Source organism: Chanodichthys erythropterus, chromosome 22 (genome assembly GCF_024489055.1).
Source record: "Chanodichthys erythropterus isolate Z2021 chromosome 22, ASM2448905v1, whole genome shotgun sequence".
NCBI lineage: Eukaryota > Metazoa > Chordata > Actinopteri > Cypriniformes > Xenocyprididae > Chanodichthys > Chanodichthys erythropterus.
In genome coordinates, this window is record NC_090242.1 from 11303247 (window position 1) to 11324238 (window position 20992).

General features: G+C 33.2%; 1 protein-coding gene across 3 annotated transcripts in view; it reads left to right on the top strand.

Moving 5' to 3' along the window:
• The window catches only part of slc4a4b (solute carrier family 4 member 4b), a 58589-nt gene that overhangs the window by 31724 nt on the left and 5873 nt on the right, over nucleotides 1–20992 (top strand). For all 3 annotated transcript variants that reach the window (XM_067376410.1, XM_067376409.1, XM_067376411.1), the window contains exons 8-23: nucleotides 2574–2731; nucleotides 2811–2898; nucleotides 2990–3144; nucleotides 3260–3376; nucleotides 4927–5101; nucleotides 7368–7501; nucleotides 9191–9459; nucleotides 10623–10681; nucleotides 10853–11041; nucleotides 12618–12731; nucleotides 15117–15278; nucleotides 15464–15642; nucleotides 17605–17677; nucleotides 18780–18848; nucleotides 20022–20129; nucleotides 20227–20292. In XM_067376410.1, the coding sequence (XP_067232511.1) occupies nucleotides 2574–2731; nucleotides 2811–2898; nucleotides 2990–3144; nucleotides 3260–3376; nucleotides 4927–5101; nucleotides 7368–7501; nucleotides 9191–9459; nucleotides 10623–10681; nucleotides 10853–11041; nucleotides 12618–12731; nucleotides 15117–15278; nucleotides 15464–15642; nucleotides 17605–17677; nucleotides 18780–18848; nucleotides 20022–20129; nucleotides 20227–20292 (2115 nt within the window). The remainder of the gene's footprint in view (nucleotides 1–2573; nucleotides 2732–2810; nucleotides 2899–2989; nucleotides 3145–3259; nucleotides 3377–4926; nucleotides 5102–7367; nucleotides 7502–9190; nucleotides 9460–10622; nucleotides 10682–10852; nucleotides 11042–12617; nucleotides 12732–15116; nucleotides 15279–15463; nucleotides 15643–17604; nucleotides 17678–18779; nucleotides 18849–20021; nucleotides 20130–20226; nucleotides 20293–20992) is intronic.

Below are 20992 nucleotides of genomic sequence, written 5' to 3' on the forward strand. Positions count from 1 at the left end.
ACACAGGCTATACAGCCCTGGGCGTGACATCTCTAGGACAGGAATGAGTGCAATAATACAAAAGAAACTCTTTCTTCAAACGCAGTAGTGCACAATGAAACTCGGTGGCCGTCTTTCACACAAGGACAAAACATAACTGCTGTCGTCAGTTGCGTCAATATTTGTGGATTAGCGGGAGTGCCTTGTCAAATGCATAGAGCTCCTGTTGTGTGTTATTCTCGCTACTGCAGCAATTATGCTGATAACCTCAGATTAAAATCACTCAGACCGCAAACATTACACAAACACAAGGCCTGTGTTGTGTCAGAGTGTCTGTGTGTGTTCTTGGCTGTCTGTCATCCCAGCGTTCATCACTAATGAAGTGCTTTATGATCCTTTTGTTTATACTAGTTGTGAGCTTGTTTCTTTCCCACTTGCTTAAATCTTACCAGTCTTTTATATTTCACTGAAATATGATCTCATAAAGAGACGTATCACTTCTTTTGATAAATGTGTGAAAGAAATAAACAATGTAGATTTGAACATGGTTTATAAGGTATATAGAGATATACTTAAAGCTTCCATTGTAAATGTATTACTTTTACACTTTCATGCAACATATTGCTTTATATACATATAAATAAATAAATTGAACAGCCTGAAACAGTGTTGTTATTGTTAACTTACACTAAAACTATTAAAAATCATTTATCATTAATTGAAATAAAGCTGCAGTCTGTAACTTTTTTGGTTAAAAATGATCCAAATTCCATTTTTGATCAAGTACATAATCAGCCAGTGTTCAAAACTATCTCCTTACCTTAGCCCGATTCACAACGGTAAGCTTGTCATAATGTTTTCTAATTTGAGTGGTACTGGTAGGTTTTTGCGGGAAATTTGAGCATGCCACCATTCATCTTTGTGTCATTACGTCACGTCTGTTTATATACACTGTTTACAGGTAACACTAATGCACACTAAATACACACAGTCATGCAGTGCTGATGTTGTTAACATTAACAATTTGAGAACAAAGTATAACAATAATTAAAGCTGCAAGCAGTGATGAAAGGGCCCTCGCATCTGTGCCACCACGACCCGGTGGCTTTAGGAAAACAGAGCATGCTGGGCAATATGCATTTAAGTTTATAAATATAGGAGGAAAATGTCAGTCATTTGTATTTGCCACACTGCTTTCACTGCTTTTCCTGCTATATTGGATATTGTATGCTCGAGTTAAATAAACTTTGTTTCATGATGATAATAGCATGCTTTAGCACTCAGCTAAGTGTTGCTAGCATGTTTTAGATTGTTTCTAGCATGTTTAGCACTCAATTGCATATTTTAGTATGTTGAAAGTAGTTCATCACCATGTTAAACATGCCACTTCCTGTTGTATGCCTGAGTTACAACAACTTCCTGTTTCATGGCTAAACATTGAATTTTGTCAGGCCGCCACGAACACACCCTTCAACGAAAACTCTAGATCTTCGCAATTTAAAGTCGCAAAGGCCTTTAGATTAGACTAACCAAATATGATGTTGATCTCATTAAAACTTTTGGAAGAGTTTGTTAAAGTACAATGTCTGGAAATGGCAAAAACTGCAAAAATTTTGCAGAGAAAATTCAAAATATCTCACTTCCTGTTGGGTTTTCTGATTTTGCACCCAGGGGCTTTTTTGGTAGGTATTGGGCTGTTAGATGTGTCTAACGAATTTCATACTTTACATGAAACATAGTGCTAAGGGCGCTTAATTGAAATTTTGTAGGTGGCACTATTTAGCCATTTTGCCACACCTAATTCTGAAACCCATGTCAGATGTAAATTTTCACCACTTCTGACAGTGTGCAAAGTTTCATGAGCTTTCAAGCACGTTTAGGCCCTCAAAAATGCGTTTCATTTTGGAGAAGAAGAAGAATTGACCGAGCAATTACAATAGGATCCTCACACCATCGGTGCTCAGCCCCGAATAATAATTTGCACAGTTTGATGTGATATGAGCTAAGCGATCATTAGGTTTAATCACCATTGGTAGCACAATTTATTGTAATGCTCTTTTTCTCAGTTGGTCAGAACAAAAGTGGCAGATTTGTTAGTTACTTGTTCAGATTACATTTTCCGGTATTTTGGTCATACTTCTAGGACTACAATCTGTGATTCGAAGTACACTGTCCTCGGGTGCGGTGACTGACAGCCACACATTCTCCTCAAAAACATTAGATTCATCCGTGCTGAGGAGTCGTGCCGGGGCACAACCCACGTAAAGCTGATAGTTCCGCAAATAACTGCAATTGTAGGTTTCAAACAGAGACGGCGGCAAAGAGGCAAAACTTACAGATTGCAGCTTTAATGTCCTCAACTAAGTAACCCAGAGGCGACAGTAGCATGGAACCCAAACTCCATCAGGTGACAGAATGGAGAGAAGAAGAAAAAAAACAGGCTCAGTCGGGGGGCAGTTCTCATCTGGCCAACGAACACTGTGCGATTATGATTCCAGTGATTTTCAGAACCAGATCTACAAACCAATTAATTAAAAAAGTGCACACACTGAATGTACTGAAAAATATGTTTTTCTAATTGCTTCTCTCTGTAGTTGAATAATAAGTTCATGAAGAAAATTCCTCGGGATGCGGAGGCGTCCAACGTGCTGGTCGGGGAGGTGGATTTTCTGGACTCCCCCTTTGTGGCGTTTGTGCGTCTTCAGCAGTCCCTCATGTTAGGAGGTCTCACCGAGGTTCCTGTTCCCACACGGTAACCAACTCGCTATTTCAAGCTGTGCAATTCATAAATCTGTTGCTATAGTTGGAACAATATCTATGTGTATTTATAGGTTCCTTTTTATTCTGCTGGGGCCCAAAGGAAAGGCCAAATCATACCGTGAGATCGGACGTGCCATCGCCACGCTCATGTCTGATGAGGTGTGTGTGAAAGTTTACTTATTTCTGTGTTTATGTGCATTATTGCAGTATTTATTATAGTTCAGTGTTTTTATTTTGGGTCCTGTTGTAGGTGTTTCATGACATAGCGTATAAAGCGAAAGATCGTGGCGACCTGCTGGCAGGGATTGATGAGTTCCTGGATGAAGTCATTGTTCTTCCTCCAGGAGAGTGGGATCCTGATATCAGGATCGAACCTCCTAAATCCATCCCGTCTGCTGATAAACGGTACTGACAACCATTGATTTTACAGTGAAATTCATCTGTTGATTGGCAGTTTAATAAACTATATGAGCACTGATAACTGATGAAACAAACTGAGTTTGTGTGTTTGTGTTTTTAGCAAAAACATTATTGCCGGAGGGGAAGGTTTTCAGATGAATGGTGGTCCGCCTCATGATGGGAGTCCAGGTGGCGGCGGTGGCCATGCGGTCGGCGACGAACTCAAAATGACCGGCAAGTGAGTGTATAAATGGGCTCAAAGTTATAAACTCACAATTACGAGAAATAATGTCAGAATTGCGAGATATAAACTCACAATTGCCAGAAATAGTCAAAATTGTACTATAAACTCACAATTACAAGAAATAATGTCAGAATTGCGAGATATAAACTTACAATTGCCAGAAATAGTCAAAATTGTATTATAAACTCACAATTACAAGAAATAATAATATCAGAATTGTGATATAAACTCACAATTGCTAGAAATAGTCAAAATTGTATTATAAACTAACAATTACAAGAAATAATGTCAGAATTGTGATATAAACTCACAATTGCTAGAAATAGTCAAAATTGCATTATAAACTAACAAGAAATAGTCAGAATTGCGAGATATAAATTCACAATTGCTAGAAATAGTCAAAATTGTATTATAAACTCTCAATTACAAGAAATACTGTCAGAATTGCGAGATATAAACTCACAATTGCTAGAAATAGTCAAAATTGTATTATAAACTCACAATTACAAGAAATAATGTCAGAATTGCGAGATATAAACTCACAATTGCTAGAAATAGTCAAAATTGTATTATAAACTCACAATTACAAGAAAAAATGGCAAAATTGTGAGTTATAAACTCATAATTACAAGAAATAAAGTCAGAATTGCGAGATATAAACTCACAATTGTGAGTTATAAAGTCAAAATAAAGTCAGAATTGTGAGAAGTCTTTTTATCTCAATTACCTTTTTCCATAAAAGACAGCCCTACTGTGAGCTACAAGGCTGTTATTGATGGTATTTGCTTCTGTTGAATCCGTCAGCCCACATTATTTCAGCTTAGTTTTAAAATGATCATGCTTAACAACAGAATTCGTGGTGAAAAACTACATTACCCATGATGCTGTACTGAGAATTCCACAAGCAAAATGAGGCAAAAGAGTTTTTAGCTCCGTCCATTCCCATGAAGTACTGCAAATGAATCTTGTCTCCTTTTGCTCTCAAAATACATATATATGCATATTTTGCAACAAACTTAAAATATATTGTTATATGTGTTTGTAATGCTTCAATAAATTGTATTTTTTTCCATCACTAAACCCATTAAGTATGCAGTCCTGTACCTTTTAATTTTTGTCCAATTTTTAATTTGCTTCACATCAAAATTTGTAATGTTATGATCCACCTCGGTTTATGGCTTATAACGCTTTAACGGAGACATTTTAAAAATCCCTATGGGAGAAATGAACGGAAAAAATACTTCGGGAACTTTTTCTGCTGGAAAAAGGGGGCGGGCACTAATACACTCTGTTACTTTTGTTGGTGTATGCAATATGAAAAACATATAATATTTTATTAATAAAAGCAGTTAATTTTAATGTCAACATATATATATATATATATATATATATATATATATATATATATATATATATATATATATATATATATATATATATATATATATATATATATATATATATATATATATATATATATATATATATTAGGTTACCTGAGAAAACATTTTTCAGTAAGAAAAGACAATCTTTGTCTCTTGTAGGTTTTGTGGGGGTCTCATTCTGGACATCAAGAGGAAACTCCCGTTTTTCGCGAGCGATTTTTACGACGCTATCCACATCCAGTCTCTGTCTGCGATCTTGTTTATTTACCTGGGTACCGTAACTAACGCCATCACCTTCGGAGGGCTTCTGGGAGACGCGACTGAGAACATGCAGGTTAGACAGTTCAAGTCTTTTCACTGTGAGTTTGTGTGTGTTGTACTAAACTACTGTCAGACAGTTTGGATCAGCTAGTGTGGGTTTATTCAGAAGCTCCTGGAAATAAAGTTTGGCTGACATTGTGTTCACGGCTCCAGGAATTTAAAGGCCACAGATAGCTGTTTGATTATTAAACATGTCACGTCAAATATATGTTATGTGTTTCCTAAGTCGGTGTTTGGAAACAGTTGTACATGTTGCATGTTGGGATTTGATCCGTGCTATACTGAGAGAGAGAGAGGAATAGCACTTTTCTTCGAACAACTGTTTGTATAAATAGTCACAGGATTGTGTGTGCTACTTTCAGACATGTGCAGTGACTGCAAAGTTTGCGCATATATTTAGCAGTGCATTTATATGGCGCAGGCTAAGGAGGATCAGCTATAAATATCCTCAGATTACATACAAGCGCGCACACACACACACACACACAAAATCACACAAATACACTTTGGAAAAATCCCTCTTAGGGAATCCTTTACGTGACCTCTGCCCTTACCTACAAAGCCTGCTTCAAATATGTCAAATAAAAGCTTTAGGTGCAGATTTCAGGTTGCTGAACTGCACACAGGGATTTTTTTTCTCTCACATGTTTTATAAATGTTGAAATAACTTGTATTTGGAGGTAAATATGCCAACTTGCTTGTTGGAAATACACATAAAAAAATCATAATTATGACATACATATGAAATTATGACATACTAAGTCATATTTATGAGATAAATGTTGAAATTATTGCATACTAAATTGTAATTATGAAATGAAAAATCAAAATGACCTAAGTCATAATTATGGCATAAAAAGTCTAAATTATGACATACCAAGTCAATTATGAAATGAAAAGTCAAAATTATGACCTAGTCATAACTATGACATAAAAAGTCGAAATTATGACTTATAAGATAAATGGTGAAATTACGACACATCATAATTGAGGTGAAAAATCAAAATTATTACAAAAGTCATAATTATGACTTATGTAATAATTGACACACTAAACTGAAATTATGATTCAAAAATTGAAAAGTCAAAATTGTGACACAAAAAGTTAAACATACGAAGTCATATTTATGAGATAGTCAATTGTGAGATGAAAAGTCAAAATCATGACCTTTTCATAATTATGACTTGAGTCGAAATTATGACATACTAAGTTATATAATGAGATAAATGTCAAAAATGATTACATAAGTCATAATTTTGACTTTTTATTTCATAATTATGACACACTAAGCTGAAATTGTGACTTAAAAAGTTAAAATTGTGACATAAAAAGACATTTATGAGAAAGAATTTGAAATTGATATACTAAATCAATTATGAGTCAACATGCAATGTACTTATGTTTCCAAATTATGACTTAAAATGTAAAAAATTATGAGAAGTCAAAATTATGACATGTCATAATGAGATTAAAAAGTCAAAATTATGAATTAAAAACTAATAATTATGTCATTCGAAAATTGTTGAAATTATGACAAATTTTTAAGTCATAATTTAGACTTTTTAATCTCATAATTGACTTTTCGTCTCATAATTATGACTTATATCATAATTTCGGCTTTTTATGCCATACGTATGATTTACAAAAGCAAGATTTTTTTTTTCTTATGTGGCAGAAATGGGCTTCCATACAAATCTGATTGCAGAAGAGTTTAAATATGGATTATGCTGTGATAACTCACCAAAATTGAGCTGTCAAGCCTTTATCAAGAGTTTTGCATTTACAATAGTGGTCTATGAGTTTTTTAGGTCTGTTTTATTGTCCACTAGGTGAATATGAAGGAAATTTTGTTATACATTTTTTTACAGTTGTTTTACCTGTTTTTTGAAATATGCATTGCATTGTGTTGTTTTAGAGTTGACGGAAATGTCCTTAAACTTGACCTTTTCTGTTTTTGTCTTCTTATTGTGTACTTAAGTTTAATATTTATTGGCTTGTTCAAATTACCAACCCATGGTATGAGCAAATGTATGTAATAGAGATGCTTGCATGATAAACCTCCAGGCGTTTGTGTTGGAAACAGGTGTTTTTCTGATTAAGCATTTTCAGATTTGACTGTCAGGCAAAAATGTGCTTGTCAAGAAACAGCTGACATCACATACGGGCTCAAATCTGATAAGACTTCCTGTTTCAGTGCTTTTACGCCTACATGCCTTCAAATGCACTGCCTTTGGTTTTATTTTTCCGCTTGATATCTGTATTTTTGTGCTTTTGTGCAGGGCGTGTTGGAGAGTTTCGTCGGGACTGCGTTAGCTGGTGCCGTGTTCTGTCTGTTCGCGGGTCAGCCTCTGACCATCCTGAGCAGCACCGGGCCCGTGCTCGTCTTTGAACGACTGCTCTTTAACTTTAGCAAGTGGGTGGCAGATACATACACCTACATACTGAAGCATGCATACTCAAGTACATACTAAAAAAAAACATGAGTGGCATGATTTTGGTTTAGATTTGTTAGGCAAAATGTCATGTGTGGTTAAATCCACTTAATTGTCAGTTAGCCTACTGCATTTATAAAATAATTAATCAGTTTAATTAATTAATTGCATTAATAATAAAACAAAAAATGATTCTATAATAATTATAACAACAACAACAATTTATTTAGTTACGAATATTATTATTATTAATATTATTTACTAGTTAAATATATTATGCTATTATTATATTTTTAGATTGCATTAATGATAAAAAAACAGAATAATTATAACAACAACAATTTTGCCTTTATTTATGTATTATTTTATAATTGTTTATTTACTTAAGTATATTATTACTATTTACTATTTAAATCTATTATTATTATTGTATTATTATTATTATTATTGTTATTAAATTAATATAATAACCACATTACTAATAATCACAATAAATCATTCTTTCACCATGCAGTGTAGATCCTCCAGCTGTTGGCATTTTAATAGTAATAATAATTTAATTTTCAGGTGTTTTATGTTTAATTTTTACATGTATAATTATTAAATATTATTATTATTATTATTGATATAACAATCACATTAATAATAGTCACAGTAAATAAGTCACAGTCCTCCAACTGTAGGTTATTCATCCTTTTAACAGCTTGTTGCAGCTTTATTCATTAATTCAGTTTATGTGCAGTCAACAGTGTTTATACGAGCTATTCCAATCAGATTTAATAGCCAGACTTAATTTAGTTACAGAATCAGTATGAATTTGAGTGCGCAAATTTGAATTTCAACATTGGTATGAATTTGGAACCCAATCTAGACGGTTTATACTTTCTTTCTGTATTGATATGTTTTAGTTTGACCAAAAACAAGCAACATTCCCTGGAACTGTTTAGTTGTGTGTCATCTGAGGCACAAAACGTTCTCAGTTATCAGGAATCAAGATACATCTTATTGTTTTCCCGTTTCCGGCAAGGTCTCGTCTCTCTGTCTCTGCTTGTGTCTCAGTGTGTGCGTGAATACATTTCTCTCTCTCTTTCTTTCTCTCTCTCTCTCTCTTTCAGGATTCAGGTTTCTGTGTTTATGTTCCATTATGAATAATTGAGTCAGATTTCATGTCTGCTTCTGTTAGCGTGTATCACTTCAGGTTTGCTGAGGGTTTCCATCTAAAGCACTGCGCCTATAATTATGGAGTGTAACATATTTGATGAGTAAGATGTAGCATGCTAATATGATTAATACTTTTTAATCAATGAAGATATCTGGATTCAGTTTGTTACACAAGGAGCATAAGAAAAATTCTGCTTTGGAAAGTAATCCAAATAACTATAAACTATATAGGACCATGTATCAAATCGATTAATTGCATCTAACATAAAAGTGTGTATATGTATGTATATATATATATATATATATATATATATATATATATATATATATATATATATATATATATATATATAAAATATACACCCACACAAACTTTTATGTTTATGATTTCACAGCCCTAATATAAGAAAACTTGCACACTGTGTTTTATGCCATTTTGGTTGGTTATTTTCCTCCTACATTGTGCCTGTTGGTGTGTTACGGTGCTGTATGTTTCTTTGATGGTTCAGGGATAATGATTTCGACTATCTGGAGTTCCGGTTGTGGATCGGTCTGTGGTCGGGTTTTCTGTGTCTGGTCCTGGTTGCCACAGACGCCAGTTTCCTGGTGCAGTACTTCACCCGCTTTACGGAAGAAGGCTTTTCTGCTCTCATCAGCTTCATCTTCATCTACGATGCCTTTAAGAAAATGCTCAAACTGGCTCACCATCATCCAATCAACTCAGGCTATGACTTGGACCTCGTCACGCAGTATGGATGCCACTGCACTCCTCCGGACGGTGAGAAAAAAGACATCATCATCCAAAGAATCAGTATTTATGTCTTCTTGAACATTTCTGTATTAATAGTTTATTTTTAATAGTAACACTATATTAATATATTAATGGTAGTATTTTAATATCAATACTTGTTTTCTGAGAAATATCTTATTGTTTAAAAGTTTATTTTTTACCCTATTGACAAATTGTTACTTTGTTTTAATAAGTATAATTAATTTTTTTGTGAAAAATGAGATAGAAAGTGTGAAATAGAGAGAAAAACTGCAAAAATAAGCAGTGATTGTCGTCTTGTAATTTTTTTATTAATAGTTTATTATTGTTTTCTAATATTAATCTAATAATTTATTGATGTTTGTTTTCAGAGATATCTTATTTAAGTTTACTTTTTACCCTATTGACAAATTGTTAGTTTGTTTTAATAAGTAATTTTTTTTTGTTTTCAATATGATGAATCAATGCATCAGTGAAAATGATAAAAAGTGTGAAATAGAGAGAGAAAAACTACAAAAATAATCAGTATTTGTCTTCTTGTACATTTTTATAATTATTTTCTTTTCTTTTATTAACATTAATATTAATAGTTCTTTACACTAAAATGTTAATATTGTAATATTTTAATATTTAAAATTAATATAACATTTTTATAACATTAAAATTAAATATATATAACATTCTATACTAAAATACATAATATTTTGTGTATATATATGTGTGTGTGTATATGTGTGTATTTATTATATAGTATTTAATTTATATAATGTAATATATAATGTTTATGTGAAATATTTTATTTCAACATTTAAATATTTAATATAAATATATTAAATATCATATATTATATAATTAATATTTATATATATATTTATAATTATATTATTTATATAAAATATATAATCTTAAAGTTATAAAAATATGCAAAAAATTACATTTAGAGAGAAGTATAAATATCTTAATATTTAATAGTGTATTTTTTACCTTATTCACAAATTGTTACTTTTGTTTTAATTTCATTTTTAAGTTTTGGTTATTGTTTCATTGTGCAAATGACAGGACAAAAAAAAGATTTTTTTTCAGATTTTTTTCAAGTTTTAATTTGACGGCTGACATTCAATGTCAAGTTTAATATAAAGCTAAACTCATATTTTGTGTTTTTCTTTCAAAAGGCAACAGTTCAGCTCTGTACATGGAGAAAATGGAAGCCCTGATGAACAGCACTGGACAGGTAAATGCTCTGTGTGTTTGTGTCATTTATTATTAAATTATTACCCACAATGCATCATTACACTCAGATAAGTTAAAAATGGCTAGCTGCACAAGTACAATGCATATAATTAAACAAACTGATTTTTTTCATTGATAAGAATGAGGATAATTAGTGTTTGTGTCCGCGCAGCATCATTTGAATGCAACCTGGGCGTCGCTGACCCGTTCAGAGTGTTTGGAGTGGGGTGGTCAGCTGGTCGGACCAGCATGTAAATACGTCCCTGATATCACGCTGATGTCCTTCATTCTGTTCTTCGGCACGTACACCTGCTCCATGGGTCTGAAGAAGTTCAAAACCAGCAGATTCTTCCCAACTACGGTACGCAACAACACACACACATCATCAACACACATGAATGAGGATCTTAATGGGGTTACACTGAACTCATGAGGGTGTTCATCCTCACAGGATTGGGGAAACCTGCCCACATGTACACACACACACACACACACACACACACACTTTAAGCTCCAATCTGAAAGTCATTGCTTTTGAAATAAACCGGTCTTTGGTTTGGCAGCTGTAATGGAAAATAGTCCATCACTGATCCTTTGAAAAATGCTGCAGCACATTACCAATCTGACTCATTAAAACATTGTAAATCTCCGTTAATCTCCACTAATTAGAGATTACAGATTTAAAGATTATAGTTTTCACTTTCGATTCTGGTGTTTATTGTGCATTTCTATCTATCTATCTATCTATCTATCTATCTATCTATCTATCTATCTATCTATCTATCTATCTATCTATCCATCCATCCATCCATCCATCCATCCATCCATCCATCCATCCATCCATCCATCCATCCATCCATCCATCCATCCATCCATCCATCCATCCATCCATTCATTCATTCATCCATCCATCCATCCATCCATCCATCCACCCATTCATCCACCCGTTCATCCACCCTTCCATCCATCCATCCATCCATCCATCTACCCTTCCTTCCATCCACCCATTCATCCATCTTCCATCCATCCATCCATCTACCCTTCCACCCATTCATCCACCCATTCATCCATCATCCATCTACCCTTCCATCCATCCACCCATTCATCCATCATCCATCTACCCTTCCATCCATCCATCCACCCATTCATCCATCATCCATCCATCCATCCATCCATTCATCATCCATCCATCCATCCGTACATCCATCTACCCTCCCATCCATCCATCCATTCTTCCATCGATCATCCATCCACCCATTCATCCATCCATTCATCCATCCATCCATCCACTCATCCATCCATCCATCCACCCATTCATCCATCCATCCACCCATCTACCCTTCCATCCATCCATCCCTCCATCCACCCATTCATCCATCCATCCATCTACCATCCATCCATCCATCTACCCTCCCATCCGTCATCCATCCATCCATCCATCCATCCATCTACCCTTCCACCCATTCATCCATCCATCCACCCATTCATCCATCATCCATCTACCCTTCCATCCATCCATCCATCCACCCATCCATCCATCCATCCATCTACCATCCATCCATCCATCCATCTACCCTCCCATCCGTCATCAATCCATTCATCCATCCATCCATCATCCATCCACCCATTCATCCATCCATCCACCCATCTACCCTTCCATCTATCCATCCATCCATCCATCCATCCACCCATTCATCCATCCATCTACCATCCATCCACCCATCCATCCATCCATCCATCTATCCTTCCATCCATCCATACATCCATCTACCCTCCCATCCATCATCCATCCATCCATTCTTCCATCCATCCATCCATCCACCCGTTCATCCATCCATCCATCCATCCATCCATCCATCCATCTACTCGTCCATCCATCCACCCACCCAACTTCTCATGTGAATTTGTATGCTGAATTGTTGTTTATATTTTTGCAGATTCGCAAACTGATCAGTGATTTTGCCATTATTCTCGCCATTTTTATCTTCTGTGGTGTGGACGCCCTGGTCGGTGTGGATACGCCCAAACTAATAGTGCCAAGTGAATTCAAGGTGTGTATTTTGTGTGTTGAATAGATTTCATCTCTTTTGAGAACCCATCTAAGTTACAGAAATCCTATAATAATACCAAATTATACCTTCAAACTGCTCATTGATGTGTGACATTTGAAACCTCTAATACGTGTGTGTGATCACAGACAGACACAATTGTGCAATCGAGAGTTCTGTGGTCGTATTGTTGCAGCAAAAACTGTATTGACACAAGCTGACATCAATATAGCATCCACTTCATATCAACTTTCATTAGTAATGTTAACAAACCATAATACGTTTTACAATGCATAACAGATCAATAGATAATTTAGTTTAAAATGTCTTTATGATGCTCATATCTCTAGTTGACTATACATAAACTGTATATATATTATATAATGTTGGCAAATGACATTTACTATAAAGTGTCACCCACTTTGTCTTGGGTGAAAAAATAAAATTAAGTTAAATATAATATTTTAAAAAATGTTATTATAAAATTATATATGTAAATATAAATGTGTGTGTGTGTATGTGTATATATATATATATATATATATATATATATATATATATATATATATATATATATATATATATATATATATATATATATAAAATTAGGGATGTCCAGATCCGATCACGTGATCGGAAATCGGGCCCGATCACGTGGTTTCAGACTCGATCGGAATCGGACCTTACCTCCCAATCAGGACTCGGATACATATGTATTAGGGGTGCAACGGTTCTCCACTTATGGTTCGGTATGCACTTGCACCATGGTCCATCTCGAATGATGACGCATCTATTGGTTAATATGGTTTGTTTAAAATAGCATTGTGGAAAACAGACAGACAGAGTTCAGATAATGTATGTTTCAGTCGATGGATGCACAAAACGTTACAACAACAATAATCAGAAAGCGTGGACAAAACAGTCACTCTTTGTAAACTGTTCACTGCGAGTGCCGTTTGCTCTAATGTCCAGTCATTTACGCCGTCATCACCCTGGTGTTGATACAGGTGAGATCTGAACAGCACACGTTTCTATCTGTGTTTAAACTAACTCATTTAAGCCTTGCTGATTTAAACCTTCAAGAACAAGGTGCGAAAGAGAACTTGCGCGCGCTGTGAGAAGATTTGTGTGCGCTCATCCGAAGCGCGCACACGCTTATTTTAGACAGCGCGCAAATACTGAGTTCTCTTTCAAGTCTTGCGCTTCAGAGGACAAATTCATACAAAAAATATGTCAGCATGCCCGTCTTAGTGAGTATCCTAGCAAACATAGTTGGTTATGTCTTAAGTGAACGTATATTAAAGACAGCGCATGTGTAACAGAATATGTACTGGATCGTGCATGTCTTAAAGGGGGGAAAAAAACTATTCCTGCTGCCTGTTTTTAATGTTAAATCAAACAACAAATAACAAAGAAATCACTCACTGCTCTTGACTGAATAGTTTTTGTAACTTCAATAATGATTAATCTTTATTTTTTATACAGTAAAGATGCAGTGATATTTTATATTTGATTACTTTATCCATTTTCTGTACTTGAAAACTACTGTTAGATACCTGAAAAACCTGAAAAGCACGGTTCCTGGATCCTGGATCTGTTTTTTCGCTCTTCTTTATTCTTTTTTATGTATTATAGAAGTATCGGATCGGGACTCGGTATCGGTAGATACTCAAAATCAAATGACTCGGACTCGAGGGCAAAAAAACGTGATCGGGACATCCTTATATATATATATATATATATATATATATATATATATATATATATATATATATATATATATATATATATATATATGAATTTAACTTATATTTTTAAAATTACAGTAAAAATAAATATATATGTGTATATAACATTATATATTCTAATACATAATATTTTGTGTATAATAATTGTGTGTGTGTGTGTGTGTGTATATATATATATATATATATATATATATATATATATATATATATATATATATATATATATATATATGAATTTAACTTATATTTTTAAAATTACAGTATATATAGTATACAGTATATACAGTGTATATATATATATCATAAATTATAATATATAATGTAATATGTTTTTCAAATATTTATTTAAATAAAATATTTAATGTTCAATTGATATAAATATCATATATAATTTATATAATTATATAATTTATAATTATTTATATAGTATTATATCATTTTAAAGTCATAAAAATATAAAAACTACATTTAAATTGAAGTTATATTTTTTTAAAATATAGTATATTGATGTTAATTTTGTATTTACTTATTCATATATATATTTATATATAAAATTATTTATTTATTTTTTTCCTTATGATAGAGACCAATGTGATTATGTCTTCAAATTTCTAATTATCTTGTTTTCTACCCTAAATAGCCGACGAGTCCAAATCGTGGCTGGTTTGTTCCACCATTTGGAGGAAACCCTTGGTGGGTTTGCTTGGCGTCGTTCTTACCTGCTCTTCTGGTGACCATCCTCGTCTTCATGGACCAGCAGATCACAGCAGTCATCGTCAACCGCAAGGAGCACAAGCTCAAGGTACTGTTGTGGAATATTATCAGGGATTACCTTCATAGGATTACACCGGTACACGTGGAGCTACCTACTGCATGCAAACCACTGTGACTGTTTTACCCGAGACAGAAATTACATTTCAAACACACATATCCACAGGCCGCTGTAAAACACTTATTTATGATGTTATTTTTCCCATTTGAGTGCAGAAGGGAGCTGGGTATCACCTGGACCTGTTCTGGGTCTCCATTCTCATGATTGTGTGTTCGTTCATGGGGCTGCCCTGGTACGTAGCGGCGACCGTCATCTCCATCGCCCACATAGACTCGATCAAGATGGAAACTGAGACCTCAGCACCTGGGGAACAGCCCAAATTCCTTGGAGTCAGGTGAGGGGAAAAAAGCCAGTATTCATTTTAATCTTGCTCAAGGCATATCTTAAAGGGGCTATATGTAGAATTCAGAAACCCTTGTTATTAGTGACACCGGTGGCTGTTAAGTGAACTGCAGCCAGCAACTTATTGCTCGTGCACACGTAACATACAAGAGACTGAATGTGATTTAATGCCCATATCCATCCATTTTTCATTCTTTGTTTAGGGGTAAAAAGAAATTGGAAATAAACTGCTGCGATATTCTGTTAACAAACATCCCGACGTTAGCCACACTGCTGAGAGCGATGTTTAGATGAAAAATGTAAAATGTGCTGCGCTCTTTCCTCTCAATAACAAAATAAACACACAATAAAAATCACAGCAATGAGAAAACAGTTAAGAAAGCATCTGATCATAGCGATGTGGATATGTTTACATTAGAGCTGCGAATCACCGGCATCATGAAGAGAAATGAGGCAATTAAATTTACACTGTTATGATAGTTTGAGTATACAGTATATTTAAGACTATATATTATATAGATGAGACTATAGTTTGAATGAATGCCTTTTCTCTGCATGACACATTGACATTACAGTACAGAATGGCACTTTCTGCATTTTCCTGAATATTGTATAAACGTTTCTTGTGTTATTGAATGGAAGAGAGGCTCTCAGGAGCACGCATAAACATCACATCTTTTTGATTTTGTGTCTTTCACATAAAAATCAGTGTACAGGCTTTCATAGACACCTAGGAAGTTGGGGAAGGTCTCGTTTTTTTTACAAGCTGTTCACACATTAGCAATAAAAAAGCCCCTTTTTTTACATATAGCCCCTTTAAATCATGTCCTTATTAAAATACAACTGATCCCAACCAATTAAACAAGATGTTTTTAATATGCCAGTTTGTGTAACAGTTGTTTTGACCAATGAGATTTTGCTGTGGGCGGGGCTACGTTGCACAGTGTGACAAAACACTATCCAAATCGTCCTGTTCTGCCTTGTATATTGCAAAAAAATAAATAAATAAATAATATATATATATATAATTTTTTTTTTTTTTTTTTTTTCCTTACCTTGAAATTTTGCCTTGTTTTCAATTACAAATATCTAAAAATTCCTAAATCAAAATACATTTACTTACATTTACATTTACTTTTCTGAACAATGAATCATAATCATTGTCAATATAGTTAACTAAAAGTAAAATACATGTTTGTTTGCTTGAAAGAAAAAAAAATGTTGGAAATAAATAAAATATAAGGGAACATTCCTTATTTTCATGTAGTTTCACTTGATATGCTAAAATAAAAAAAATATATTTTTTTATTAATAATAACTTTATAGGCTTTTAAAAAATTGTCATAACAAAAGAACTTTAACTAAAATTAAAATTAATACAGAAAATATAAAAAAAACTCATTCAAAATATTAATATTCTTAAAACAAGAAAAAAAAAACGTAATTCAAAGGTAAAAAACAAGATTATTGGTCTTGTTTTAAGCACAACTTAATAGTATCTTAAGTCATTTTGCTTTTCCAGTAAATGTGTTTTAAGACATTTGTACTGGAAAACGAGACAAAATACTGAGAAAGATCATAATTTTTTGCAGTGTAGTGTCTGAGCGATGTGCATTTAAAAAAATGTGGAGTATATGGCTGATTTATTGGAGAAAATATAAACAATACAGTTTAATGACAGCAAATGAGATGTGCACAAAAAAAACAGAAGTACACTTAACACTTATTAACACTTATTATCCATTGACGGGACTGTCGGTGGAACTGACACGAGGAGGAAGTTACACTCCTGTTTTATCAGCCAAGCAGTCATTTTCAGCTGATTCTAATAGAAATAATAATCATATATTGCTTAATTGTGTAACATAACATCATATAACCAGATATTTTTAGATTCAGTTGTCGTTCACATGACTGTAGCTCAAACTTGTTATGTCGATTCTTTCTCCTGCAGAGAGCAGAGAGTCACGGGAACAATGGTGTTTATTTTGACGGGCCTGTCAGTTTTCATGGCCCCCGTTCTGAAGGTTTGAACTTTTATATTTCATAAACTTCATCTATGCTGTCTTTTCCCATACTGATACTTATCCTTAGAATAAGAGAGAATGTTGGAAAACAAAACAAAATAACCCTGTAAAATAAAAATAGACGCATGTGTGTTTACTTTGAGTTCATGTGTACTGCTAAAAGTTGACAAAACACACTTTATTAGCAGATATGCATATTTATCAGTTTCTCTCTCTTCTGGGAAAATGGACCAGAAATATGAAAATCATGATTCATTGCTGTGATGTAAACTAAAGAATATTTGAGAAAATATTAATTGTGTCTACATAATATTTCATAGTGTATTTTAAGCAATTCTAGTTATTTCAAGTGAATGAATTATAGGGCTTATACTGTATAACTCATGCCCTTATCCAGAAGCTTTATTTCTCTCTTTTTTTCTGGGAAAAGTTGATTCTTGAATATCAGAACTAATAAAAAAAAGCACCAGGGTACTTCTTTTTTGATATTTAATATCTTATTCATCATATATAATGGTATTTGCATGCACAAAAAATATTTTTTTCTGCACATGTACCATAGTAGTACTTTAAGATGGCATGGAAACACTATAGTATGGTTTCCAGTAGCATTATACAGTATATATCAAAGCATTGTGTTGATAAATAATACCATCTTATACATTTTAGGTTAGTTCTCCAAGGCACCATGGTCCAAAAACCTATTATATCATGGTGCTTTTTAGTGGTTAGTGCAGTTACTGTCCCCTGCTGGACATTTACTTTATAAACATCTCAACTTGGTAAAGAGGATATTGACCACTGAATGAGGAAAAACTCCAGGATGTGAGATGAGACAGAGGCTTTCATCCCTATTTGCTTTTCGTCAGTAGCACAAGTTCTAAAAGAAAATTATTTGCTTTGCACAAATCTCCTCCTTTGGAGCATATTATGTTGACAAGGTTGGGATTTGAGGTGTGTTTGGTGGATAGAGCTTTTTTGTCTTTGTGTAACCTTAGATTCTGTATGTGTGTACAGTGTCGCTTTATGTGTTTGAATACATATTACAACAGTAATATTTATATAATGCTATTATAGAGAGTGTTTTGTTTGATCTCTGCAGTTCATTCCTATGCCCGTCCTGTACGGCGTGTTCCTCTACATGGGCGTCGCCTCTCTCAATGGTGTTCAGGTGAGTTCATGCTGCTCAGCAAGTGTCATGTTACTGTTTCGCAGAAAAAGACCCTAATCCTGCTGACTTACCTGATCTCTGCTGGAGCCTGGGAACCCGACCGATTCCAGAACATGATCTGGGTTCAGGATAAGTCAGGCATAGTCAGGATTTTCATGGTGTAATACACCTGGCTAAACCTAGAGGACAGATTTGTGCTTCAAAAACACCTTTGCAACGACAGCAATATGCTAAAAACAGTTCAAACACCTTAGTAACCTTTTATTAATGCAGATACCCACAATAATTTGCTCTGTTTTGCATTTAAATTTTATTTTAATGTTTTGCTGTTCTTTTAATAAAATATATTATTAACATTTACACACACACACTTTATATATATATATATATATATATATATATATATATATATATATATATATATATATATATATATATATATATATATATATATATATATATATATATATATATATTTTTTTATACATGTATTTTTAAAAAAAAGAATATGTATTTAAAAGAATTTTATATTTATTTAAAATGTATATATTATTCTATTTTTGTTTTTTCATTATTTTTTATTATTTCAATTGTTTGTTTTAATTAAATTATTTATTTAATGTAAGATATATATCTTACATTAAATAAATAATGTAATTAAAACAATTAAAATAATATATATATATATATATATATATATATATATATATATATATATATATATATATATATATATATATATATAATTTAAAATATTTTTATTTCAATTATATATGTAAATATTACAAAAAATATTTATTAAAGAAATCTAAAAACAAATATTACTTTTTGAAAAATAAATATAAAATAATTTAAAATGATATATATTATTTAAAATAATTTTATTTAAATTATATATGTAAATGTTACTATATATATATATATATATATATATATAAATATAAAAATCTACTTTTTTAAAGAAAATAAATACAAAATAATGAAAAAAAATATTATTTAAAAAATAATATAATTTTATATTTGTTTTTCAAAAAATAATATTTATAGATTTTTTTAAAGTTTTTTTTTTTGTTTGTTTTTTTTTTCGTGAGAAAACAAGTTGTCTGCTTCTGAACAATCTATAAACTATGAATAAACATTTGTGTGTGTGTGTGTGTGTGTGTGTGTGTGTAGTTTATGGATCGTCTGCAGCTCTTGTTGATGCCAGCAAAACACCAGCCGGATCTGATCTACCTGAGACACGTACCGCTCAGACGGGTTCACTTCTTCACCTTCTTACAGGTGTGTGTGGTCACATGTTCAGCCTCTTACAAGGCTCAGATCTATAGCTTTAGTGCTGTATATGCATCATGAATGTGAATATGTGTTCTGTGCACAGGTGCTCTGTTTGGCCCTCCTGTGGATTTTGAAGTCAACCGTAGCAGCCATCATCTTTCCCGTCATGGTGAGCATTTTAAACATGCACAAAATGCATGTAATACTTCCATGAACTGCACTCAGTCTAAGTACTGTCTGATACATATTGCACACTAAACTGGAAAAATAACTTTTATTCTCTAGTTCTTAAGACATTGTACACATTCTACTACATGTCTTCTGTTTCTTTTCAGCAAGTAAAAGTCATTTTAGAATAATTGTTAAAAAAAAAGGTCCCCCTTCAGGTTGTGGTTCATGTGTCTTTTTGCTGTGAATTCTTTAATGATTTTTATAAAGTAAACAATAACTTTTATATTATTAGTAATATTTCAAGATGAACATTTACTGGACTGAAGCAACTTAGGATTACTTGATCATTATATTTAGAAAAATCATAAAACTGTGAGTATCAAATATGATACATCAGGCTGAGGAATGGTTGTTTGTTCATCTCTCAATCATCATTGTATTGTGTTGCATTATTTGTTTTAAAGGGGACCTATTATGCCCCTTTTCACAAGATGTAATATAAGTCTCTGGTGTCTCCAGAACGTGTCTGTGAAGTTTCAGCTCAAAATACCCCACAGATCATTTATTATAGCTTGTCAAATTTGCCCGTTTGGGTGTGAGCAAAAACACTCAGTTTTTGTGTGTGTCCCTTTAAATGCAAATGAGCTGCTGCTCCCGGCCCCCTTCCCAAAAGAGGGTGTGGCTTTAACAGCTCTCGC